This window comes from Ictalurus punctatus, chromosome 23 (genome assembly GCF_001660625.3).
Source record: "Ictalurus punctatus breed USDA103 chromosome 23, Coco_2.0, whole genome shotgun sequence".
Classification (NCBI taxonomy): domain Eukaryota; kingdom Metazoa; phylum Chordata; class Actinopteri; order Siluriformes; family Ictaluridae; genus Ictalurus; species Ictalurus punctatus.
Genome location: NC_030438.2, coordinates 12,696,643 through 12,724,181, shown reverse-complemented (window position 1 = coordinate 12,724,181; position 27,539 = coordinate 12,696,643). Strand labels below are relative to the sequence as shown.

The following is a 27,539-nucleotide window of genomic DNA, read 5'->3' as shown; positions in this document are numbered from 1 at the left end:
CACAACACAGCCTTAAAGGGCGGGAGCTGCCGATGGGATGTTTTACAGCTGAAAACATCACTGAGCCCTGATGACAGATGACAGCGGGTAAAAAATTCAGTTCCACGGTTTGTCTTTTAAAGGACAGGCATTCTACCCTTCAGCCTCTCAATGGCTAGAATGGTGCAATGGGTATTCTTGATGTATATGCAGGCAGCAGTGTTGCTTCTGATGACCAGAGGTAACAGAGTATATCTGGCCTCAAGTACTTCTTACTGGTTTGGAGACATTGCCATGGGCTGGTCTGTTCAAACAATGTGACAGTCAGAAGTATCATTCAGCAGGGAGCCCAAGGTTGGCTGTACTGTCTGCCTTACACAAAAGCTCCTCAGATGTCCCCACAATTAGCCTCACTGAGAACAACTAACCCACAGGCAGTAGAGGGATGTCTTCATCCAGAAGTGGTGTTCCAGATCTGGGCAAGCTTTGGCAAGGTACAGATGAACTTCTTAGTTGATCCCATATCAACTCACTGCTGATTGTGGTTCTTCCTGACAGTCTGCTGGGACAGGACACACTGGCCCAAAACTGGCCACACTGCCTATGATTCAGCCCATGCCATTTTGCACAGAATTCAGCAACTAGGCGTACTTGTGCCCTGAGATTTCCAGGAACACCTTGGTTTTGGTCATTAGTGATAGGAACAGATTTGTAGATTCCTCTCTGAGTAGATTTGTTGTCCCAAATGAATATAATAAATGGACATATTTGGTACCCAAATATCAGCCAGGTCATACACCACACTCCCCCAGGAGTCCAGTATGGGATCTCCTCTTGTGCTGGAGTCCCTTAAGACCTATATAATATATAATATTATATATAATATTATTTATATATATATATATATATATGTATGTGTGTGTGTGTGTGTGTATATATATATGTATATGTGTGTGTATATGTATGTATGTATATGTGTGTGTATATATATATATATATATATATATATGTATATATATATATATATATGTATATGTGTGTATATATATATATATGTATATATATATATATATATATATATATATATATATATATATATATATATATATATATATATATATATGTATATGTGTGTATATATATATATATATATATATATATATATATATATATATATATATATATATATATATATATATATATATATATATATATATATATATATATATATATATATATATACACACACATATATATATATATATATATATGTATGTATGTATGTATGTATGTATGTATGTATGTATGTATGTATGTGTATGTGTATGTATGTATGTATGTATATAGTGGTAGGGGAACTGAATGCCTTGGTTGGTGGCCAGATGATTCTGGAGTGTTAAAATCTGGGGTTTCTGCCCAAGGTCAAATCATCCAATTACTATGTTACCCAATCCAGTAACCTTGTAATGACATGGAACCTTGGTGGATATCCGGTCTTCATAGAAGCACAGTTACTAGAATTTTACTGTCCGTGAAACACAAAAATCAATAAATTCTCCTAGAAATAAACAAGATGGTATAAAACTGGAGTAAAAGGAAGACCTGCTGCAAAGGTGCCCCTTTAATTGAAATTGGCAAATCCATTACCATCTCAATCAGTATGTCTGTGCATAATTTATAGGCACACTACTCCTAACTGCTGAAAGTTTTAACTGAATATTTCAAGTCTGTAATGTATTTTTCTTAAATATTACAGTTTGTTACACTTCTAGATTGTTACCCATTGTGTACTCTCTTACATGCGATTGTCAAATTCTTACAAAAATGTATGATCTATAACATTGTCAATCTTGAAAACCCTCGCTTCTAGCAATCATACACACATCTGAATGACTTATACTGTACACCAGATGCTAATTATGGTTTTCAGGCTAAATGTACTAATCTAACACACTTCAGTTCATATACTACATTTTGATACTTACTTATATACTTTGTACACTAAGATATCATGACAAACGGCATTGTGTATATGTTTAGTGTATATTCGGTGAAATGTGCATCCCTGTGTGTTTATATGTCAGGGTCCCTAAAAGCTGTGCTTGTTTCTTTTTCCACAGCACGTGATGCACAGTGAGAGTGCAAATTCAAAGGGGAATTGTTCCAGTCGAGACCAGAACAACAGGTGTGTGTGTGTATGTGTAATTGGTTCTTGTACGTTAGCTTTCTTTTTATCACATGGGAATTAAATTCAAGCCCCACAGAGCTACAGCATGTATTGTTTATCCTACTCTAACACAATCAAGCCAACTAATTATAACTTGATAATTAGGTGAAGAGCTAAATTGGGTTTGTTTAATCAAGGAAAATGCAACTCTGTGCTACTGTTTCCTTGCTGGAGTTTAACAATCCTGTTAAAACTCAGCCATTTCTCACACTCCTTTAATTGTATGGGTTTGTGGCTGGGTTTTCACAGAATCCCCAGCTCCTCTCAGGATTCAGCCTCCAGCAGCTTGACCACGGAAAGGCTGCAAGTGGAGCGCCGCAAACGCCTTGTTAGGCAGTACAGCTTGTGAGTCTTTTAAGATAGCTATGTAACATTTTAGTCACAAAGACTTGAACATTAACGTCTGCCAAGAGGAAATTCCAAGCTCTTGTGTGTTTGCTTTATGATTCTGAGGACCATTTTGCATTGCTGTCTATGAGGATGATGTTATATGGGAATAAACCCACAGCTTTGTCCTGTAGTAACCACAGTGACGAAGATGACCTCCCAGACGCACTTGCGGCCATATCTTCTCAGAGCAACATGAGAAGATCCACATCTAACAGCTCACTGGACAAACAGATCCAGCCACCAATCTACCCCCCGGTAACTATTAATTTACAGTGATCTTAAGCTGTCGTTATAAATAAAAATGACTAATGTTGGCATTACATTCTTGGCATTCTTTTATTAGCAAAAAGTCTCACCACTGGAGCACAGCAACAAATCTCCATTCTGTCCAGGGTCAGTCCCTCATCTCCTTCCTTTCAGTGCACACTCAGTCAGGTAGCACAAACATATACAGTCCTTTAATGGTTCTTGGGTTCTTTACGTCCTTTTTTATAATCGTATAAAATCCTAAATTTTATAAGAGTGTAACAATACAAACAACAAGCATTATGTGCATGATCTATCTGGATACTATACCCTGCCCCTATTGTATTTTGCCATTACTTGATCGGACATGATTATATGAAGTGTTTAAATCTTCTTTTGTGTTTTTGTTTGTGTTTTAGCAATGAAGACCTGAGAACGGATAGAGAAAAACTGCTGAGAGCATTACTAATGACAGAACTCTGAGACTATACACACGTTTATACACGTGCATAAGCAGATTCACTGTAGTAATTTTCTACATTTACATGGTATTAAGTCTATTTTTTAATGGTAAAGCTTATCACGCTTACAGTGCACATGTACAAATTCATGCTTCTAAAAAATGTCCAATATTTATGTTTTTTGAAACCATGTTTATTTGCCCCCCAACTGTTTTTAAAGGGTACATTTAGGATACATGCTTGTTTTATTCCACTTTAGACCACATTGTATGGTGATTTATTGTAAATAATGCACTACACATGCCTACTGTACATACACTGTAAAAAAAAAAAAAAGAAAAAAGAAAAAAAGTGATCTTTCACATTGTCATTTGTTTCAATCTGTTTTCTAACATTTTGACAAAACGCTTTGCACATACACTATACAGTATTTAAATTTATATTCATCGCTACAGTATCTATAATATAATAAATGCAGAACTATTGAATGGATCAGTTCTCATGTTAATCAAAACTGGGTGGTCCAAGTTTCAATGGTCATTCTTGCTAAAACTGGATGATTTCTTTGGGATGTACAGTGAACTGCAGAAGTAATGGCGTAAATTGTAATAAAAATGAGTGTATAAAATGAACATTGCATAAAATTTTCACAAGTGAGTCAGTGCAAATGATTTTTTCCATTTAAACAAGTGGGGAGACTACTGTCCTCAAAAAAATCACTCTCATTAGAATGTTTTAAAAATTTGTATGTCATAATAGTACTTATGTCACAACTTAAAAAATACTACTACTACTTTCTGTGAGTGTGGAGAAACTCTATTACTGCCTAATGTTTCTTTTTTGCCGCCTTGGGGCATAAACATGAAGTTGCACATCTTTTGGAAATCTGTGATCCATCATCATGAGGATGTGCTTTCAACACAAAAAGTACAACTCCAATTCTGAAAAAAGTTGGGACAGTATGGAAAATGCTAATAAAACCAAAGAGGAGTGATTTGTAAATGTACTTTGACTTGTATTTAAACCAAAAAAATGTATCAAGACAAGGTATTTGATTTACCTAATCAACGGCGTAGTTTTTTGAAGGTAAACATTTATTTTGAAATTGATGCATACGACATGTTCCAAAAAAGTTGGGACACGGGTAATTTAGGACTAATAGTGGTGTGACAAGCTGAAATAAGAAGGTGATGTGAAACAGGTGAGGCAATCGTTTAATTATAATATATAAGGAGCCTCCAAAAAAAGCCTAGTCCTTCGAGAGCAAGGATGGATCGAGGCTCACCAATCTGCCAACAGATGCATCGGTGAATAATCCAACACTTTGAGAACAACATTCCCCAAAGACAATTCAGTAGGATTTTGGGCATTTCACCTTCTACAGTGCACATCTCAGATGATTAAAAGATTCAAGGAATCCAGTCAAATCTCGGTGCGTAAAGGGCAAGGCCGAAAACAACTTCTGAATGCACGTGATCTCCGATCCCCTCAGATGTCACTGTCTTTAAAAACCGTCATGAGTCTGTACTGGATATCCTGACATGGGCTCGGGAATGCTTTGGTAAACCTTTTGTCAGTCGACACCATTCTCCGCTGCATCCGCAGATACAAGATAAGGCTTTACTATGCAAAGCAGAAGCCAAACATCAACACTGTCCAGAAGCGCCGCTGACTTCTCTGGGTTCGGTCTCATCTGAGATGGACAGTAGCACAGTGGAATCATGTTTTGTGGTCTGGCGAGTCAACATTTCAAATAGGTTTTGGACAAAACAGCCGTCGTGTTCCCCAGGCCAAAGAGGAAAAGGACCATCCAAGCTGTTATCATTGTCAGGTCCAAAAGCCAGCATCTGTCCTGGTATGGGTTGTGTCAGTGCCTGTGGCATGGGTAACTTGCACATCTGTGAGGCCATCATTAATGCAGAAACATAAGTACACATTTTGGAGCAACATATGCTACCATCCAGAGCAGGACAATGCCAAACCACAATCTGTGTGTGCTAGCATGGCCTGCCTGCAGTCCTGACCTGTCTCCGATTGAGAATGTGTGGTGCATTATGAAGTGCGAAATAAGGCAACGAAGACCCTGTACAGTTGCACAGCTGAAGAAATGCATAATGGATGAACAAATGGGGGAAAATTCCACTTGCTAAACTTGTCTTCATGTCCCAAACGCTTAATAAGTGTTATTAAAAGTAAAGGTGATGTTACACAGTGCTAAAAAATCAATTGTCCCAACTTTATTTTGGAATTAGGGTTGTAGTTGCTGATCTTTAAGTGATGTGTATATAATAATACACTATCATTTAAAATATCATCAGAAGCACAGGCATGACAGTTAAAAACATTTGCCAGGAATTTGGGTGCATGGGCATCAGCTATTACATGCCCTGATGGTTGCTGTGGATGGTCCCACAAAGAAATGCGAAAGACTTACATTTCCCAAAAACAGTTTATTCCCAAGAGTCAAGCTTTCTTCAGTAGATAATCTCATCTAGATACTATAGACTTAGACTATAGACCACCTAAAAACTGCTGCTGTAATCATAAAGAGTATGATGATCATCCTTCTTTCAACACAGTTAGTATGGTATACAGTTATACAAGAGCAATGACATATCACACCATATCTAATATCATCCAGCAGGGGATGGGTTCCCTTTAGGGTCTGGTTCCTCTCAAAGTTTCTTCCTCATGTTGTCTCAATGTTGTTGTTTTCCCCCTTGCCCCCTGTCACTTTTAGCGTGGTCATTAGGGATCTAAATTTAAATCCACTTCCAGATTTCTGTAAAACTGCTTCGTAACAGTCTGTTGTTAAAAGTGCTGTACAAATTGAATTGAATTGAATTTAAGATGCCATCCTACAAACTGTTTTAAAAGAACATTAGAAAAGTAAAGAACCATTTAAATGAGACCAAGCTACAAAATGGAGGTCCTGATCGTAACCAAGCAAGCAGACTGTATACAGAGAAAAGCACCTGATATACACTGGGAAATATGGCAGTAGATCATTGATGTTCAGGGGCTCTCATGAACACTGTTGGCATCATGAATTCTGTACTAGAATATTTTAATCCAAAACTGGAATCATGCCGTGATATTAATAATTGCGGGAGGTGGATTATGTTTTAGTGACCATCTCAGTCTCAGTTTAGGTCCTAATGATAACCTGTGGTCTCAATTGAAGAGCGAAGAAATGGTCCAAGGTCCCTCTACAATTATTTCCAATCTTGTTAGACATTACAGGACACAACTAAGTGCTGTGAATCTCTTCAGGGAAGAATTCAGCAAATATTCATTTGTGCGTAAAACCAGCATATAGCAGAAAAAAATGCACTCATGGGGGGGGGTTAAAATACCATCATCATCTTTTTTAGCCTCATTTAACCTCAAAATAGATTAGTTTTAGAGGTTTAAAAACATGGTCATGCCATAACTGGGAAAATTGCCCTCTAAAGTAAAATTAAAGTGCACATCTCATTTAAAATATACAGTAAACCATGAATGTTCTTGCAGCCCACTAGATGGCAATTATGTGCTTTATTGAAGGACCAAGGTTTGCAATGATGCAGAATCAGATGGGAAATAAGTGCTCATTTAAAACAGCTTGCCCTTATTGCATTTTGATAAATTACAGATCACGAGTGTAGAAGAAATTAAATCACTAAAGTCAAATATAATAATAATTCCATACATTTGTTAACATTTTTCTTTATTTTTTTTTCTTTTTAAGTTAACATAAAAATACCAAAATAAAATAACACTTTGTCCATAACATTATAGCCAAACAAATGTCTGACATCTGATATGGCATAAATTGAGATTTTCCTGGTATAATTAAGTAGTGCTTTCTGTACTACTTCCTGTTGGCACGTTTGGGAAGGAACTCAATGGAGCTAAAACGTTGCATCTTAGTGAAAAAAATGTTTTAATCCTACATTTTATAAAAGTCTAGACATAATTAAAAATTCTTTACTAAAAAAAGCAGTGAGAACAAGCTGTGAGAATCATGGCCAATAAAAAAAAGCCTGTGCATTGACACAGGCTTGTAATTCAAATCACATTACATGCACAAACAACCTTGATAATCTGAAATACATGTGTGTATGTCTGTTCTAGTAGGCCCAAAACACTTGTTGAGCACAGTAAGTACACACACTGATTATTGCACCCACACACACACACACACACACACACACACACAGACATACATAAAACATAAAAACGTCTACCGATTTGCAGCAATTAAAACTAAATGGTACAAGTGTTTCTCTATCAAATGGTTGAGGATGACACTTGTGTATTTAAAGGATGAGGCACAACAGCTACACACACACACACACACACACATACATATATACACACACACACACACACACACACACACACACACACACACACACACACACACACACATATATATATATATATATAGAGAGAGAGAGAGAGAGAGAGAGAGAGAGAGTACAGTAAGTACTGGTTGTTCCTTTTTCTGACCCTGAATGGTTTTTGGCGAAATGATTAAAGCAAACTTCTGTGAGCGACGACACCTGTGCTCCAAACCTACTGCACTCGGCCACGCATAAGGATGTGGCATACCTTGTAAACATTTCATGTTACATAGCTCTTTGAACTTCATCGTAGAAGCTTAAAAAAAAAAAAAAAAAAAAAAAAGTCAAGCTTGAGGCCATCTATATGCGTTCCAACATACTAACTGTAGAGTCACATCAGCTGGGATAAAGGCACGAACACTCACAACATTCACATCAGACAAGGCCACACACACACACACACACACACACACACACACACACAAAAAGACAGAGATCTCTACAGAAAGATATGCAATTTTTTCTAACAATTTGGCTGAAAAATGAATAATAGAAAGTTTGATTCGAAGCAGATGGCAAAAAAAAATGCTCATTCTGGTTTAACTTTTTCCTGAGCGATTATTCGTTATAACACACACACACACACACACACACACACAAAACAAAGGCACATATATCTCTGAGAGAAACTACTACTTGTCTACAAGCAGAATATTACTGAACTCATATATAGCAATGCAGTAAAACAGTGTGCAATATATACAAACATTCTAATATATTCTTTTTATAAGTTCACATAAATAGCTAGAATGACAAAACATGCTATGTTGCTGAGGGCCAAACTTTTCCAATAAAACGATGTGGCTTTATGACTGGCACAGACTACATCAACTGCAAGTCCAGATAGGCCCCTCCTCCGAGGCTCTGATCTGCCATAGGTTGTTTGGCTGAGAGCAGGGGGGGCAGAGTAACCAAGGCTTCACTGTTGCTGGGCTGTGAGAGAGAAAGAAAGAAATATTACTATTTATAACTTGCACAGCTAGTTTAACCTCAGCGTCATTCTGTAGCACAGCACTGAATACCTCATTAACAGATAAGTGTACTTTACATGCATATTACAAAAGCATGTATTCTCTATAAAATTCAGCACACAATGTAACAATAACCTTCCTTTTAAACATGAATATTAAACCAGATTCAGTGCCCTCCACTAATATTGGCACCCTTGAGCAAAGAAGGCTGTGAAACACTGTGTTTATTGTTGAACCTTTCGATATTTTCTTTGAAAAATTCACAAAAATACTCTGCTCTTATTGATATCAAACAATTGCAAACAAAACATTTTTATCCAAAAAATAAAAATCGTTTTTAAATATAGGTGTGCAACAATTATTCCCACTCCTATGAATTCATATGAGAAAAATATATTTGAAGTATATTCCCATTGATATTTAAACATTTTTAGTACACCTAGGTGACTAGGAACAGGAACTTGTTCAACCATGACTTCCTGTTTCAGAGGGGTATAAATATGAGGTAACACACAGAATTCCCTTAGTCATTCATAACAATGGGTAAGACCAAGGAATATAGTGGCAAAAGGTTGTTGAGCTTCACAAAATGGAAAGTGGCTATAAGAAAATAGCACAAGCATTGACAATGCCCATTTCCACCATCGGGGCAATAATTAAGAAGTTCCAGTCAACCGGAAATGTTATGAATCAACCTGGAATTGGACGCGTGTCGATATTGTGTGAACGCACTGTGAAGAGGATGGATCGAGTGGCTAAAAAATCTCCAAAGATCCCAGCTGGAGAATTGCAGAAGTTAGTTGCATCTTGTGGTCAGAAAGTCTCCAAAACTACAATCTGAAGTCACCTAAATCACCACAAGTTGTTTGGAAGTATTTCAAGAAAAAAAAAACTCTACTCTCATCCAAAAACAAACTCAAGTGTCTTCAGTTTGCCAGACACTACTGGAACTTCAGATGGGATCGGGTTCTATGGGCAGATGAAACCAAAATTGAGCTTTTTAGCAATAAACACCAGAGATGGTTTTGGTGCACACAGAGAGGTAGCCATATGGAAAAGTACCTCATGCCCATGGTTAAATATGGTGGTGGCTCTTTAATGTTTTGGGGCTGTTTTTCTGCCAGAGGACCTGGACATTTTGTTAGGATTCATGGCATCATGGACTCAAATGTCAACAGATATTAAATGAAAATCTGACTGCCTCATTCTAAATTCATGTTTTTGGATATATGGGGTGGACAGGTCAGAGGTGCACAGTCCTACTGTAGATAATTTGAGGAATCAATAATTTGCAATAATTTTTTTTCCTGTTTCCAGGTGAATGCATGGTCAGAAGGTATTGCAGCAAAACTATACAATTTGTCACAAAAACAGGTATTTCAGCAACAGGTTTCCACATTTGGCTGTAACCATACAATTTTAATTTTTTTTTTAAAAAATCAAACATTAGTGTAATTCTATTCGATTTTATTTGGGTAGTGAAGCCAGATGCGACAGTGGAAGACAAAACTCTGAGATGACATGAGAAAGCTGGACTGAAATTGCGTTCAATACTATGTTGCATTCTAATTAGAGCTAATTAATTAAGAAATGAATGGATGATTTAAAAGTCATCTGGATTGCAGGTACATGCAAAATCCCAAAGAACTACCACTTTTATGCTTTTGAGTGTTCATGGGCCTGAAACCTGCTTTATACAACAGCCAAGTGTGGTCCAGTTTCAACTCAACAAGGTTGAAATCTTATGTACATTAATGCTGGTTGGCTTTAAGGACAGGTTATTGCTGTGCTTCTGCATCTATCAATTGGGTTAATATTTTTGCCTTCTGGTATTATGTCAAAGATCCTGCAGTTCCACTGAGATATCAGAAAGTAGCGCTCTTCTTAGAGACCATACTGCAGAAATCATTTAACAAAAGAAACAAATTGATCAGACGTCATTACTGGCAAGTTCAATCAGAAATATATTACCAACTCTCTTCCTGGAGATCTACTGTACCTTCCTGCAGGTTTCATCTCCAACCAACATCTAACGCACGTTTTAGCTGAACAAGAATTTCTTAAGGCGATGATTAGATGGTCAGGTGGGCACGATTATGGTTGGAGCTAAAGTCTTCAGGAAGGTAGATCTCCAGGAACAGCGTTGGTGGCCACTGCTGTGGAGTATCAGATACATGCCGACAGAGTGTGAACACGCATCAGCAAATTTCAAAATAACTAACCTTGACCCACTTACTATAAACTAATATGTGACACTCAAACATATGTTTGTGATTAAAAGAGCGTTTTTCATGTTGAGCTCATTCTCATTTGCATATTTTGCATGTTATATTTAGTTTTGAGATCAGTACTTCCTACTAATGTAATCTACTACTTTCACTGTTCCAAAATATGAGAGACGCCTGAGGACGAACAGAGAGAATACGACAGCAGAATCGTGTTACTGCAGGCCAATGTACCACACCCTGTGTAACGTATGTGAGGGAATTCAGACCAGATGAACCTGTTCAGCTTAATGCACAGCTTTTCCACTGAAACGTTTAAATCTCTTATGCTCAACACCACAGGACATAGGACACACCCAAATATTTTCTACAACCAAGCCCTACCCAAAAACACCCAACTACACACACCTTTCATTTTCCACTGAACTTTTGGGATAGAAAGCAGAACGAGGACAGCACTAGCGCACTAGCGCACTCACTGAATGGTTCGTGTTCAAAGCTTTCCTTCTGAATTTTAATTACTCAGACTCAGAAAAGTTCCGAGATACCCGAATTGGCAACAACTAAACTTGATTTAAAAAATAATAGAGAATTCCTACACACTTTGTTGAAAACTGTGTTGAATACCGAGGCACAGGGCTCTTGATCAGAAGGCTGTGACTTCGAATCGGAGTACTGCCAAGCCATCACTGTTGGGCCCTTGAGCAACACCCTCTGCAGCATATACAGCAGATACCCTCAAGGGTGTACGTATAAGCTCCTGACGGATGTGCACTGTTTCACCCACCTGATAAGCCTGCACCATGCTGAGGATTTCCTTTACTCCGTTGGTGTAGGTATGAGTGGATGTATGGCCCTGCATCCTGATCAGTGCTGCATGTGGGCTGGAGAGGACAGAGCCAGGTGTGTGTGTACTTGCTGGGAAGTAGCCCACATTGGGTGGAGAACCTGGGGGGCTAAAGGCAAAGTCATTTTAAAGCACGTAGTACAAGTATCACGATACTATACTATATATTTTCCTATTTTTGTAGCATTGTAAGTGACAAAAGACAATGACCAGCACAAATTTTTTTTTTATTTTTTTTAACAAACTCAACCATTAAATAGCAAAAAAAAAAAAAAAAAAATCATGAAGTAACCTGTTAGAGTTTTGGTCAACGCAGGACTCAACTTCTTTCATAGACATGTTAGTCTATTTTTGCTTTGATTAACGGTTTCTTACATTACCCTCAATGCCGTTCAACTACCTGCTGATAGTGGTGCCAGTGGAAATTAGCCCTTGCTTCATCTCTACCTAAAGAGAGGGATGCAGGAGCACTTTAGTCCTTTAATCTGTCCAGCTCTCTCACCTCCTTATCGGTACATGCTGCTCAAACAGATAAGGTTCCAAGGCTTCAATTTATGTTAATGCAACTATCAACACCATGGCACTTGTCATCTCTGAATCTCCATCCCTGATCTGGCTACATCACTCTCCTCTCCTCTCCACCAATAGTTGTTGTGTCGTGGGTGATCTGGCGCACTATGGCTGCCGTTAGATCATCCAAGTGGATGCTGCCATTAGATCATCCAAGTGGATACTGCTGGTGGTTGAAGAGATTTCCACCCCATACAATGTAAAGCGCTTTGAGTGTCTAGAAAAGTGCTATATAAAGCTAAGGAATTAATATTATTATCTCGTAGATAGGGTGCACAGTGGCTTAGTGATTAGCAGGTTCGCCTCACACCTCCAGGGTTGAGGGTTTAATTCTCTCCACGCTGCCCTGTGTGTGCGGAGTTTGCATGTTTTCCCCGTGCTGCAGGGGTTTCCTCCGGGTACTCCATTTTCCTCCCCCAGTCCAAAGACATGCACGGTAGGCTAATTGGCATGTCCAAAGTGTCCGTAGTGTATGAATGGGTGTGTGGATGGGTGTGTGATTGTGTATGTGATTGTGCCCTGTGATGGATTGGCACCCCGTCCAGGGGGTACCCCGCCTTGTGCCCCATGCTTCCTGGGATAGGCTCCAGGTTCCCCATGACCCTGTAGGATAAGCGGTATAGAAAATGGATGGATTATCTCGTAGATCGCTAACTAGCTGAGCCGAGTATCTGCTCTAACTCAGCGCCAGTGCTTTATGGAACTTTGATTCCAAAGTTTGTTGTCTCTTGGGCTTTTCATTAATATGATGTTGAACGTTGCTTATTTCGCAGGTGATATTCTGCATGTCGCTAGAAAATGGTGAGTGAGAAAAGAAGCTCTTGGGTTTTTTTGTTTTGTTTTGTTTGTTTGTTTTTAGGAGCTAACAGTCAAACCTGACTGTTACAGAGTATGTTAGAGATTGTGGATTTTTTTTCTCCGTTTAAAAGCCATTATAACTGCACAAGCAACGACCCCCTGTGATGTCTGAGTGGCAGACAACTGCAAGGAAAATTAAAACAGCACCAGCAACCAACAAATTAGTACCAGGATCACTACAAACTTCAGAAATATTTCAGTATGATCATATTTAATGTGTTTCCTTTTACTCACACATAGCCGCTAGGAAAATGTAGCTATCAGTACCTACAGTAATGTAAGAATTTAATAAATATTGTTCCTTACAAAATTTGACAAAGAATTTTGTGTGAGAATCATCTAAATTCTAATCTGAAAAAAAAAAAAGATTCCTATTTCATCCTGAATTGTGCGTACCTAAATGAACCTCACACTCATTTGATTTATTCAAATATCATCAGGTAACCCATCCAGTCCTCCCACACACATTTCCGTATAGGGGTTATAGGAGCTGGGTGTGAAAAACACAAACACACACACACACACACACACAGAACACAGAAACACACCCAGCTAAAATGTGCTGTTCTGGATGTGCAAGTCTTTCTTGAAGGCTGTAACAGGGTTATTATGTTCAGAGCTCTGTGAAGCTGCCTCAAGTGAATTCAAACTTACAATCAGTAAAATTTGGTGACTTAAAGTACAAGTAATGCTGAGAATTACTGGAATCAAAGTAAAAAATCTTCTTTTTTTTTTAAAGCCAACTTTCCTCCAACATTATAGTCAAAATCACGTTGTTCATTAGTAAAAAATAAACTACATAATTGTAACTGCTGGTTTTAACTAGCCATGTTTTTAAAGAGAAATTTCTACAATTTAACTCAAGGTGACTTAACACAGTCATGTACACCTCTTTATAATTTTGTGATTAATTGGGATATAAGAATATTATATAATGTTATGTTATCAAATGTTGTATCATTCATGACTTTAAAAAAATGAAATGAAAATGAGAAAATAAACAACAGCCAAGTAATTATGCAAGGGATGCTGGCATTTTTTTTTCATTTACTTGTAACATATTTAAATTTTTCAGCTGCTCTTCTGGAAAGCAAATAAAAACATAACTCATGCCAGGCCACAAGGTCTTATTAGAGTTCATTAGGTCTTGAGACTACTACAGCAACTCTCAGGCTGCACTAATATAACACACCTGGCTCGTCAGTAGAGGAATCCACTCAGATTTTTTTTTTCAGATACCTTTTTTTTTTCAGATACCTACTATATAACAGTAGCATTACTAATAACCTATTCAAAACCAGTGGCAAAACAATAGCATTTCTGCCGATTCAGCTAGAAAATGTAATCTACGATAGCTGATGTTTAACTGAATGACTTAAAATGAGCTTAATTCAAAGGTTAATGAAATAAAATCCCAGAATTCATTTACTGTACATAAAAATGAACGTCTGAGTACACTGCCAAGAACTTATTTCATCATTTATAAAAACTAGCAAGCAAAGTACCTGGTCTATATCAGTTTATATTATTTTATTGTTTTTTACATTAACTAAAAAGCTAATTAATTCATATTTTAAGAGACATTATATAAAACTGTCCTATGTGCAGCATTTGTTTCATTTCTAAAAACTGTTGTGACATCACATTATTTTCATATAATTAATATTTTTATAGTAGCTGCATGATTTTTTTAACTTTGATTTGTGGATTTGTGAACCCTACTGAACAGCATTTTATTTGACTTTATATGTCTTGCACTAAGTGCCTTTCAAAGGTTTTTACTGTGTTTCTGTATCAGGTCCTGATCCACGACTTCCAGAAACAGAACTTATAAGAATTTATAAGACGGGATACATGTGTTTGTGAGTCTCTCAATATGCTAATGGTTGTGTATTTGATCTTACCTTGGATAGTAGGCCGTGTAGTTTATGTACATCTGGTTGTTAGCTGGGTAGAACGTAGCCGGTGCCATTGGGCGGGGACTCAACAGGAACTGGGAGGGATAGAGACCTGCTGCCTCCACAGGAAGGACTGCCCCTGTAGGAAGCACTGCGCCAGCAGGAAGTACAGCCCCCGCAGGAGGGAAAGAGTAAGATGCAGGAGATAGACCTGCAATTGCAGAACACGAACGAAAGAGTTTAGGTACGACAAATCTAAAACTAATACCTCACACATCTAGTTAAAGTGACTAGGTAAACCCATAGTTAGTATTTTGTTTAAATTGTGTTTTGGACCAGATCAAATCATGCCCATTCACACTTCAGTTCACGGATTTTGATAATGCACCAGTTTCAGTTTACTTACCAGTGTGAAGTGGCTCCAGAGAACCATTGCAAACCAGAGTTTTTCAAGGAGAAACCATGCAAAGAACTGTGATAGGGCATGATACTAGTCCTCTTTAAAACACTTCAACCCAGCCTACCCCCCCCCCCCCCCCCCCCACACACACACTTTTACCATTGTATAATCTATAGTCTTCAATTCAGAGTCTGAAATCCATTGTAACTCTTAACTTCTTTTTATGACCCTGTTCATTGTTTGTTGTCAGATCATGCACTCACTCATGCACACAAACAATGAACTGCTCACTGCAAAACACTCAGTGTTCCAACCTTCAAATCAGCCTGTTCTACTGGCCGGTACTGTTTCATGTTCTCACAGAGTCTAAAATCCTATTGTTATACTCAAGATTCTTTCCTTTACAAAAGTGTGCAGACTGGCCTAAACTTCCCTCAAGAATCAGTGACTGCCACCATCATTCAACAACTAGTCAGGTGTGCCACCCTCCTCCACCAACCTTCCCAACAACGTGCACTACAGAGTCCAAAGCATGAGTGGTGTCTGTGGGACTTTCAAATGATCTGGCTTCTCCAGGTGCTCCGAGTGCCTGATGTTGGGTATTTTGGGGTCAAAAGGTGAGCAACCTGATAATCCAGACTAGATCAGATGGAAGGGAAGGAGAAAGCTATACTGCGCCAAAAGAAAAAGTGACTGCACACATGTTTTGTCCGCGTCACGTCTTGTGCATCATGCGAACAGAGTTCCATACAATTTTCAAATCAGGTAAAGGATAATCACAAGATTCATTCACAAATCAAAGATTTAATAATCCCAAATCAGTTCCAAATTAGAGCCCCACCCTCCACAGCTGGAAAATGAGTGAACCTGGAATCAGTCACCACAAATAATCACAAAAAAAGAAAAAAGAACATCCACCCAGATGGTTTCACTCCTGCCTGTTCCACTTCCGGTCTTCTTCCGGTGCCATGGACTTCTGAGTGAGAGGAAGGAAGGGAGCAAGGAAAGGAGGAAGAGGAAGGCGTGAAGCGCCACCTACCCGCAGCTCAGAGAAGCAGCCCCGCAGCCCATTAGCACTTACGTCGTAACTTACATGGTGGCGGCGAAAGGCCGCTCCTTGAGAGCGAGCCACCCATCAGCACCACATTCATCTCCTGTGCCGAGCAGGCGAATACCTCCACGTAGCGTTCCTTCATGCTGCGCTTGTGGCAGCGCTGAGCTGTAGCATGCGCCCTTTCCACCGACCGCATCTGGATGAATGCATCACCCGATGGACGGCCCTAGACACACACACACACAAATGCACTCAAATTAAACATAGGCCTATGCCTCAATTTTTATCCCGAATGCTGAATTTTTATATACACTACCCGTCAAAAGTTTGGAGACACTCGGCTGAAATGTTTCTCATGATCTTAAAAACCTATTAATCTGAAGGTGTATGATTAAATGTTTGAAATCGGTGTTGTAGACAAAAATATAATTGTGCCAACATATTAATTTCTTTCATTAGAAAACTAACATTTTATTTACAAAAATATATTTTTTAAATGGTTGACTCGGAGAGAAATATTCCGAAAAGCAGTCGATAAGTGTCCAGAGTAGGTGGGAACTCCTTTAATACTGTTTAAAAAGCATCTCAGGGAAATTCCTCAAGAAATCGGTTGAGAAAATGGCAAGAATACATTTCTGGAAATTCTAGGCAAAAAGGGGGTCTACTTTGAAGATGCTAAAATATTAAATTATTTTGATTAATTATCACAACATAATTCCCATAGTTCCATTTGTGTTACTCCAGTGTTATTCCAATTGTGTTATTATTATTATTCTAAAATGTGTGTGGTTAGGGGGGACGAGTGTGTCTAAACTTTTGACAGGTAGTGTATATGTATCATCACATAAGTAGGACAAACATAAAAGTGAAAAACAAGAAAAGATCATAAATTTAAAGCCCCTGAAAATACTCAAATATATATATATATATATATATATATATATATATATAGGTAATCAAAGCTTATATTGTGTAGCTTTTCTGTTTTATGTTTTGACTCAGATTACAGGTTGTTTGAACAACATTTTGAACCCTCAGAACCTTTCCAGGTTTTCACTTATTAATTTTATTTTCGATGGAGAACATCAGTTATTAGCTACATAAGCCATAGGAAGCAAAATGGGAACCTGCACACTGAAAAGTAAAAACAAACCCATATATGTTTTATTTACAAAACATGACTCTCATAATAACTGTCACAAGGGGGCTTTTCGAAATGTTTTAGTTTTACCGTTGAAATTTTAAACCTTATGGTGAAATGCACTTTTGTCATTTAGATTTTTTTCATATATACTGTAATTGTCTGGAGGCCACATGATGGTGAAAGACTGGATGGGTCTGAAGCCTATATACCATAAACAAGTTTATGAAGATGTATGAGGCATTCCACAACACATCTAACCACATAATCTGCATGCAAGAATGAATATTTTATTTATTTATTTATTAAAAACAGGTCCGGGCAAACCTTAAAAATAGTGAGTGCATTATATACGCGTTCTTAGTCTCATTTTGCAAAATACGTAGCTTTACAGAGATAGAAGAACCAGCTGCCCTACTGGCCTCTGTGTACTTCATGCTGAGATGATGTTTTGCTGGTTTCCATGTTTTCAATGTGATGTAAATACAGAGCATTCAGACTTCGGCAGAGGCTTGCTTGCCGTCTCGTGCACATGGCGGTTGGGTGAACTCCACAGATGAAGAAGCTATGTGACCAAGCTTCTTGTGTATGTGACTGGTTGCTGTTACAAACAATACAATACATGCCCAAGCTGATTCTGTCAAAGATGGATGACTTGAAGGAGTGTCAATCTTCTTTCTGTTGTTATGGAAACTGTCATGAAATCTAATAGCACCACCTGTAGTACTGGAGAACTTGTGCACAACAACCAATATGAAACCTCAGAGAATATACAATATTGTAATCTTGCTACGGTGGCTTTGTGTTCGTACAACCTTTGTAGATGGTGAACATTAACAATAAGATCTGTAAGAATAAGAATATGTGTGTGTGTGTGTTAAAGAAACTATCATTAACTGAGACATTTTGAGGTAATCTCCATTGTTAAAAGCTCTATACAAATAAAAATTAAATTGAAATTGAATTGAATTGAACCTTAACATTAAGAACAATCTTGCATGTGGGACCCAAGACGTCGATGTATACATTGTGTATGTACTTGTCTTACCTGCTGATTGAGAACCATGTGTACTCCATGTGGTTTAATATCGGCTGTGTATTCGCCTAGGAATAGCAGGATATCTTGAACAGTAGCGTCATATGGCAGACCTCTCAGTCTCAGACAGTCCCTCGTTCCGTGTATGGCAGCAATTGTTGGTGGCACAAACGCTGGCTGGGCAACTAAGGGCAGGATAGGTGAGGGGGCCACTGGAATTAGCGGCACCGAGGAATATCTGTTCAAAACCTGTCACATACAGATGTCCGCACAATGAAATAAAAACTTTTCCAAACATTACGACATATTAGAACAATGAGCAGCACACTGCAGTGATGGATCTGGGCCAAGAGGATACCAATGTTTGCTTTCTGCAAGAGCGGTAATAAAATGACAACACACCCTGTGTGGGTGTCTGTGTGAGCATGTGTTCTGTATGGTCCAACTTCACTGGGTGTATACAACGCTTGTATTATATCAGCAAAGAAGTTTTAAGTAATTGCGAACAACACACACACACACACACACACATATATAATTTACCCATATAAGGTACGTATAAGAAAATACATTTGACATTTGAATAACATTTAGTGCTGATCACTAATACTGCAACAATTTGGGTACAACTGCATATAGTTTGACTGAAATGCTTTGTCAGTGCACTGGCAGTTATCTTTTTATGCGCTCACACACACACTTTAAGCATCATTTACCAGGATTGCAAACTGCCAAAGGCAAAATTTCTTCACTTTTCTTTTTCTTCATCAGGATAAGATTTACCAGCTTTGTCAGTTTTTTTCCTTCATTAGTACATATTATGCTGCTCTGCTCTTTTTCTCGCTATTTAGAATATTTATTTCTCTCTTATATGTTATCTTCCCCAGACTGGAAATGAGGAACTGATTTCTCAGAACAAATTAATAAATAAAACATTTTGGTATGAGAATAAATATACTCAGGTGCTAGTCAATATACTTGGGTGCACCACTAAAATATTACCTCAAGTACAGGAAACACCTTACCAGGAAAGCCTGTTGTTATGCCTGGTTCGTTGGCAAGTTAGGCAAGAAACAATGCTGACTTACTACAGGTGTGTCAAAATCCAGAGCTGGATTACCACAGTCCTACAAATTTACGTAACATCCCTGCTGCAACACACTCAGTTCAGCCAATCAATTAGACTGACGTAGTTGATGAGTCAAATCAAGTAAGAGCACGAAAAGCAGTGCAGTGTGCTGGCTTGTGGCACCAAGTCGTATAAACAAGGGGTTCTCAAACATTTTATAGCCAGGGACCACTTAAAAACTACAAATTTATTCAGAGGACACCATCAGCACTGATGTAGTCAATTGGCATTATTTAAAGGGCCCAATAATATGTTCTCAGTTTATTAGAGCCATAGAGATTATTATTCACACTAATAATACATACTAAGTCCAAGGTGACATTATTTGTATCTGGATTCAATTATTAGACCAGTCTAATAAGAATAATAAAAACAATAGCTTTAATAATATAGGATTGTGATTTCCACCACTGTAACAAAACTGAGAACAATCATAGACTCTCTGGCTATGCTTCACTGGACCACTCTGAGAACCACTGGTCTAAACCACTGGTCACTGGTTCATACCCTTTTTAATAAATGATTCCATGAATAATATTTGTACAAACCTGTTGCACCTCTGCCGCTGTGCTCTTGAACAGCTCAATGTACCTCTTGCCCAGGATTTCCTTGTGCTTCTTCAGTGCATTCTCTGCGTACTCGTCACAGGAGAACAAGACAAAAGCGTCCCCGGTGGGCCTGCCATCAGGGAAGCGCACAAATAGTATACCCTCTGTGCCGTCCGTCACTGGGCACGACGGAGCGAAGAACTGCAGCACCTGCTCAGCTGTGGCAGTGAACGGTAACCCTCGCATGCGCACGATCACCTGGTTCTCCCGTGAGAGGAATTTTGCAACTTCATTAGAGGTGCCTGTTATTGAAACACAAATATAATGTATTTGTATTACATACAACGTTACTCCTTCTGACAAAAAGGGCACAAGATGCTGTGAGAAGACTGTTTCTTTACCTCCTGCTATCTTTAAGAAGTCTTCACCAGTTGCTTTATAAACCTGGAACACAAAACTACAATATTTTCTCTCTGCATTGCTTTATTTATTATCAGATAAAGGAAAAGACACAATTTGATCTTTAAGAAAATATTCTATAGTATAATAGCTATTATATTAGCATGCAGGTACTGTTACAGACCGTGTTCTGGGTTAATGATTGAAGTTCAAAAGTTACTTCCATATTTATGATGAGAAAGATCAGAGTAGGTGTACGCTTAAGACAAATACTGTAATTGCAGTTTTTTTTTTGTTCACTGAGAGTACTTTGTTCGCAACATTTAATGTGGCCACGAGACATGAAATCACAATGTGTCTGAGGAATTTACCCTATTTTATCATGCTTTTAATTTGCTATTTTGAATGGCTGAATGAATAAAATAATGGAAATAATTTTTTTTGTTAATACAGTGTGTTCTCCTGTACAGAAAACATGCCACCAGTTTGAAGGATAAGCTGACCAAGCACTCATCTGCGACACTTTAAAGCTTGATTTAAGTAAGTGTTATTCATAACTTTATCCATATATAATTCAGTCTCTGAGATGTCTCTGATTAATAAGCTGAATATTCTGTGGACTTTTTATTAATTAATTATCTGTTTATAAGGGCAGCAGTGGCTCAGTTGGTAGAGCGGGTTGTCCACTAATAGTAGGGTTGGCGGTTCGATTCCCGGGCCGCATTAATCCACATGTCAAAGTGTCCTTGGGAAAGACACTGAACCCCAAGTTGCTCCTGATGGCAAGTTAACACCTTGCATGGCAGCTCTAATACCATTGGTGTGTGTGTGAATGAGAACCAGTGTAAAGCGCTTTGGATAAAAGTGCTATATATAAGTGCGCCATTTATCTGTCATATTTATTTATTTTATATTGCCCTCAAATGACATTCCATCGTTTTTCCAAATCTATTTGCAGCACAAAACACACCACATTTTAGCATGAAATACTGTGGTGACAACAATTTATCGAACAGTAGCGCTGGATTTAATTCTCCGCCTCACTCGAGCTCATATCACATTTAAAAAAGTCTATTTAAATTCAAGGTCAGAATGCATAACAAAGTGCATAACTAAGACGCATGACTGTTTTTGGCAAACTCTACCCTACGCACACAACTCCTGCACAACTGTCCGAGTAGCACAGTCACATCTGGGGTCTGAATACTGGTGTGCACTATTATGTTATTAAATCAAAATACATTTCTAAATGACACACATATTAGGATGACAAAATACACATGCTTACATTGGTAAGATAACAGGATGATGTAATACAATTCTTATTAATGGAATGAGATCACATATATCAACATTAACATAGGTATAACTCTTGTTGTACTAATGATGGTTAATAAAATGCACCTCAATGTATCTTGAGCCCATGTGATGTTTATGTCTCTGCAGCGCCAGGTCCCGGTGTTCTTCACTCTCAAACCGAACGAGTGCCTCACCATTCCTTCTGCCCTGAGCATTCAGGCATAGAGCAGCACCCCCTCTACACACACACACACACACAGGCCTATGATTATATGGTCCATTTGGAAGATTTATATAAATTTTATAAATCAATAAAGCCTTGTGCTTTTGGCATTGTTAGGTACACTCTATTAATACTTTTAAGAAAGCTTTGAAATGCACTATACAATACAACATATATTACAATTATACACAATTTAAAATCACTTTAATTAGAGGTGCATACTTGGCAATGTTGAGACCCCTGAAGAAGCGTGCAACGTCCTGGTCTGAGGATTGCCAGGGAAGGCCTCGAGCCCTGATCACAGTATTGTCATCTATCCTCTCCATCTTGCTGCTGCACACACACACATACACACACACAATATAATATGCAACAATATAACCAACCATAAAGTATTATATGAAGTATTACAGAATATAACACTGAGGAACACTACATAAACGTGGTTAAAGGAAAGTCTTACCAGGTACCAGTTTCAAACTTCTCATTCACTTTCTCAGGGCACGAGAACAGTTGACCTGTGATGATATTGTAAAACTTCAAATTAAACTCTCACATATGAGTGTGTGTAAGTGAATGTGTCTGTGTGTGTATATAAGTGTGTCACTTACAGACAGGCTCAGAGACGAGTGCTAGAGCAATGCTGGACATCTGCTGAATCTTTAGCGCAGTAAAGTTATTAACAGAATCCACCTTCACATTCAGGTCTGACCAGAGGCGCAGTTAAGGAAAGCTACCAAACCCTATACTCCACACCATAACACATCTTAATTAATGATAATAATGTGATTAAAAACAAAAGAGCAGGATAATCGCTTATATCAACTCATTATAACCACTAATGTATAACCTAATGTAATCATAGTCTATTGAAAAGGAAAGTTTATGAATCACCTTTGTATGTATTATATATGCTCAAGTGTGCATGTGTGTGTGTATATGTGTGTATGTGTGATGTCATTAGGTGGGTGTGGCAGTCCAAGCTTGTTGGCTAAACATTCTTTGCTTTCTCTTGCAGGCTTATTAGGTGCACACTATTGTCTCTCTATTTGCATTTCAAAACCTTAGGGCTCCTGCAGCCAACACCCTTTTCCTCACACACACACACACACACACTCACACCCTTTAGCATACTACCTCTCACACAGGCTGTCAACTGACTTCTGACTTCAGTCTGAGTGCACGTTTACGTATATAAAATACAGCCTTTGCCTCGGAGTATCGACTATAAACATGGTGTAACTTTCATTATAACACCGAGAAAAAAGGTGCTTTTATACAATATGTTAGGAGCAATGCAAATAGAACTGTGCAAATTACACAACTTCACTGAGCAGTCCATGTTGCATAGCTGTTAATCTTGTGTATACTAGTGTATGTCAACAGATCAGCTATTCAGATTCCTGGACGGTTAATGGTCTTGATGCTAAACAATAAATAAGAAAGAAAAAAAAGCCAAAGGATACAATCTGTCATAAACTTAAGATCCAAATCCTTCAGATCAGCCGCAGATGGGACATGCTTCTTGAACTCTTTCCGCAGGTCAAAAAACGAGAAAAAACATTCGGGTAGTGGGATGTTCTGCAACAGAAAGCGCAACTACATTTAGCTTCAGGGATGCTGGCAACAGAATTTGAAGCCCAGTAACATTAACAACTGTACATGACTGATAATGTACAATATAAAATAATGTAATGACAGAGTTATAACATTAGGTTACAGTAGTAGACCTTCATACCTTGCTGGAAGCTTCTGGGTGCAGAACCTGACGCAGGTGAAGCTGACCATCCGTGCAGAGGCAGAAGGAGTTTCCTGAACTTGTGCTTATTTCTGACTGCAACCTTTCATTAAACTACAACACACAGACACATACCATTAATGAAACTATTACTGTCCGGATTTAGATTTCAACTGCAGGGTAAATGAGTCCCCCACACATTTCTCAGTACAAGTATAACAGAAATGTTATGGCCAATATCGGCACATCAACATTTTGAAGTAATTCAAATGTCATTAAAGTAACACAGTGATCATTATGTTCTTAAACCATCATTTGTAAGTTGGTCAATTACAGAGTGTCTGAAAAGTCAGAAACCAATGTCCGCAAAACTACATATACGTCGTTTTGCATTTATTGTGTACAACATACGCGCTTAAGTGTCCTTCCTTACACTCTACGCATTTTCTCAGCCGCTGTATCGTGTATGTTTGTATGGATTTTACTCATCATATTTGGATCAACATATTTGCTTAACATATTCCCTTTGGGGTTTTTTCTGACACCGTGCATAGCTGTGGACATGATACCACATGGACATGTGATGCCAACAACAACAAAAAAAACAACAACAACAAAAAAACCACTTGATGTTCATGTCTGCTTTCAATGCTATCAAAACATAAAATCAAAACCATGTCAAATAAATTTAATCCGAGTCAGGGTGATAGCTACACGAGATAAAAGCGTAAGCAATCGACTCCCTGAGCAAAACTCCAGCTGAAACCACAAAGTACAATTCCAGTCATCTGAAATTGTTGGAATAAATAGAAATCAAATTTCAACTGAGCTCAAACTCTTTTATCTAAAGATAAAATCATTCAAGACGTCAGCTGAAACCTAGAGAACCCATTAGTAAACATTCCTGCTGTCATCCTTGTAGATTATTTTACCTGTAATGCCAACTGGAATTGATCTCGGAGTCCAAATAAGCAAGCAACTAATAAATAAATCAAACTACAAATATAAATATGTAATAATGTAATTCCACTCTGTGGTTTGCATGTCGGTACACACGTTTAAAACAAACAAACGAACAAACAAACAAACTACTGACTGTTAAACAGTGGTATCATATTATTCAGTGAAGTATAAAATAAAGTGTGTGTGTGTGTGTGTGTGTGTTTAAGTGTTTATTATTACTAACTCCATGCTGTTTGATTTCGTACCTGACTGAGAGCTTGTTCGAGCGGAGCAGCAGCTGAAAGGGCCTCCTCACTGAGGCCGCTCGCCTCCCTGCAGTCCTCCGTCAGCTCCACACTCTCCGGCTTCACCAGCACTTCATTCACTGCACCAGTCTTAACAACAACAACAACAACAACAACAAGTATTCACATCAAAATAAAGTCAAACACACAAAGAATCCGTCTAAACGTGTCTGTTATACACCGAATATCTGTGAGAAACCTGTTTCAGCGTGTATGGTTTTGAATATTTTGCCGATTAGCTAGCCTCCAGGCGTCGTCGAGCTTTTTACCAAAATAAAATATTGAATAAACTTTAAAGAACAAAACAAAAGTTTGTTCTAAATGTAGAATTGTGGATAGTCAAAGTTATTCTCACTTAGCCTGACAAAAAGGATAGTTAGTTACCGTTTTATTGCCTAAATTCAAGACCTGCCACACCAGCTGAATGATTTCCTTCTCGTCTGAACCTAACAGGTCTCCGCTCGCGCCAGACGTCGTGGTGAAGAGCAGCACCAGGTATTCAGGATTGACCGTCATTTTTTAAAAATACACAAGTAAACGGAAGAAGAAAAAAAATGAAAAGAAATAAAGCAAATGTTAACAACCCGAAACCCTGATACCAGAGAAATTCCCAGGTGACAGTGAAGTAAGGGCCCCCAGTCACCCCCACACCTAAGGACAGGTAAGCACTGCGCCGAGCTCCTTTATGTCTCCGTAGCCTTTCGATTGCGTGTGAAACTCTATGCAAAAAAAAAAAAAAAAAAAAAAAAAAAACACAGTCGCGCGAGCCCCGTAATGGCTGCTCGCTCGTGCTCGCTTTTGTTCGCGCCTCTTACCTGGCTGTCGCCCACGTGACCCACAGGTAAAGCGTTACCTGGCCAGCGCGAGCGCACTCTATTGGTGCTCATAAACAGGGACGTGGCAAAGGACCAGGAAAAACACACACAAGCAAAACATATCCCACGACAAAGTAAAGCCAATCTAGCTCAATAACTTAGTCAATTCATCACTACACTCTCAGAAGAAAGTGTATTAACTGTATTACTGTAACAGAAGTGATACCTTCAAGCACACACAAGCATTTGTACCTATAGTATGCACCTTAAGTCATTGTTTAAAGGTACACTATAACCACGTTTAAAGGTGAAAGCTCTCAGTGATGAGAAAAAAAAAAATTCATAAGCTACTGTACCAGCTCCCAAAACACAAGCTGAACTGGTCAAGCTGGTTGACAGTCATTAGAAGCTGTTAGAAAGCAGACAATTTCTTAATTACTACTAATGCTACATCATAGACAAATAAGTATTAGGAACTAACAAAATGGTCTACCAGCTTGACTAGTTTGGCTTGTGTTTGGGAAGCCAGTCTGAAGACGCTGGATTTTTCAGTAGGGAGGTAGATCTTTTGTACCTATAATATCTAGCTTTCACCAGCGTTCACTATGTTCACAAAACATGGGTATAGTTTACTTTTAAAATGATTTAAGGTACAAAAGATGTACTTCCCTGCTGAAAAAATGTACACTACATACACATTTTATGTGAAGGTACAAAAGTTGAATTCTTATGGATACCACTCCATCAACAAGGAATGGTACAATGTAGTACCCTTTTTTATGAACGTGTACTGGAAAGGAAATCATGGCCCACTCAAGTAGTCATCAAATAAAATAAATAAGTGATCTGTAATAATAATGATAATAATAATCAGCCAATCTGCAAGTTACACTATTTATGTTGTGCCAGGGAATTTTCTTTTCCCATGTTCATTTGCTTGTGGATTTAAGTTTGATACCCTCAAACATAAAACTTTTGCACCTTTAGTATACAATATATCTTTAACTAGAAAGGTGCAGACCTTTAAAGCTTTAATCTAAGTAATTACAGTGGAATTACACTTTACATCTCTCTTAAAGGTACACTATATCTACATTTCCAGGTGAAAGAGACATAAACGTACACAATTTAAGGGTACCACCCTGTCAACGAAGAAAGGTATAGATTAAATACTGGTGTGTGTTTTTTCCCCCCTGAGAGTGTAGGCTAATGCAGTATTTACAGTAAGAGTACAGTAAGGTGAACTCTTTAAAAATTCTGTGTCATTAGCAATCCTGCTATCTAGGTACACATGGTACACATCCACTGATAGCAGAGAGGCTTCTGCACAGTGCCACTGCCCTAGAATGGTGCACAATCATTCACATGATGGTCAGAATAGTAAGTCTGGGCTGCAATCAAACACAAATGAGTTTGTGATGTGCAGAAATCTGAAGTACAGGAGCTGGAA

The 27,539-nt window shown here is 38.2% G+C and overlaps 2 protein-coding genes across 6 annotated transcripts in view; one reads left to right on the top strand and one right to left on the bottom strand.

Moving 5' to 3' along the window:
- The window catches only part of epb41l4b (erythrocyte membrane protein band 4.1 like 4B), a 37,998-nt gene extending 34,333 nt beyond the window's left edge, over nucleotides 1–3,665 (top strand). Inside the window, exons 19-23 of one of the 2 annotated variants that reach the window (XM_017453180.3) lie at nucleotides 2,100–2,164; nucleotides 2,456–2,551; nucleotides 2,728–2,851; nucleotides 2,940–3,031; nucleotides 3,262–3,665. In XM_017453180.3, the coding sequence (XP_017308669.1) occupies nucleotides 2,100–2,164; nucleotides 2,456–2,551; nucleotides 2,728–2,851; nucleotides 2,940–3,031; nucleotides 3,262–3,325 (441 nt within the window). In that variant the 3' untranslated portion in view covers nucleotides 3,326–3,665. The remainder of the gene's footprint in view (nucleotides 1–2,099; nucleotides 2,165–2,455; nucleotides 2,552–2,727; nucleotides 2,852–2,939; nucleotides 3,032–3,261) is intronic. The other variant, XM_017453181.3, reaches the window with a different exon arrangement.
- Nucleotides 3,666–6,825: 3,160 nt separating this feature from the next.
- esrp1 (epithelial splicing regulatory protein 1) lies at nucleotides 6,826–26,022 on the bottom strand. 4 transcript variants are annotated; one of them, XM_017453175.3, is made up of 15 exons: nucleotides 25,659–26,004; nucleotides 25,236–25,364; nucleotides 24,028–24,141; nucleotides 23,756–23,870; nucleotides 22,901–22,996; nucleotides 22,753–22,807; nucleotides 22,512–22,622; nucleotides 22,172–22,304; nucleotides 20,770–20,812; nucleotides 20,369–20,670; nucleotides 18,704–18,940; nucleotides 16,542–16,740; nucleotides 15,067–15,271; nucleotides 11,675–11,843; nucleotides 6,826–8,624 (listed from the first exon to the last, which is right to left on the bottom strand). In XM_017453175.3, the coding sequence occupies exons 1-15, from the start codon at nucleotides 25,788–25,790 to the stop codon at nucleotides 8,514–8,516; spliced, it is 2,151 nt and encodes a 716-aa protein (XP_017308664.1). In that variant the 5' UTR covers nucleotides 25,791–26,004; the 3' UTR covers nucleotides 6,826–8,513. The 4 variants fall into 4 exon arrangements, with proteins under 4 accessions (XP_017308664.1, XP_017308665.1, XP_017308666.1 ...); XM_017453176.3 differs by having other exon boundaries at nucleotides 16,554–16,740; nucleotides 25,659–26,003; XM_017453177.3 differs by lacking the exons at nucleotides 6,826–8,624; nucleotides 11,675–11,843 and adding an exon at nucleotides 11,850–12,181 and having other exon boundaries at nucleotides 25,659–26,013.
- Between the last annotated feature and the right edge of the window lie 1,517 nt (nucleotides 26,023–27,539).

What these genes read in the sequence shown, in the direction of transcription:
- esrp1 (XM_017453175.3), bottom strand. Translation starts at nt 25,790, where the DNA reads ATGACGGTCAATCCTGAATACCTGGTGCTGCTCTTCACCACGACGTCT. An exon ending in TCTTAAGTTTATGACAGATT is followed by an intron (nt 22,997 to 23,755) that starts GTATCCTTTGGC and finishes GCCTCTGGTCAG; the next exon opens with ACCTGAATGTGAAGGTGGAT. An exon ending in ACATGGTTCTCAATCAGCAG is followed by an intron (nt 16,741 to 18,703) that starts GTAAGACAAGTA and finishes GTGTGTGTCTAG; the next exon opens with GGCCGTCCATCGGGTGATGC.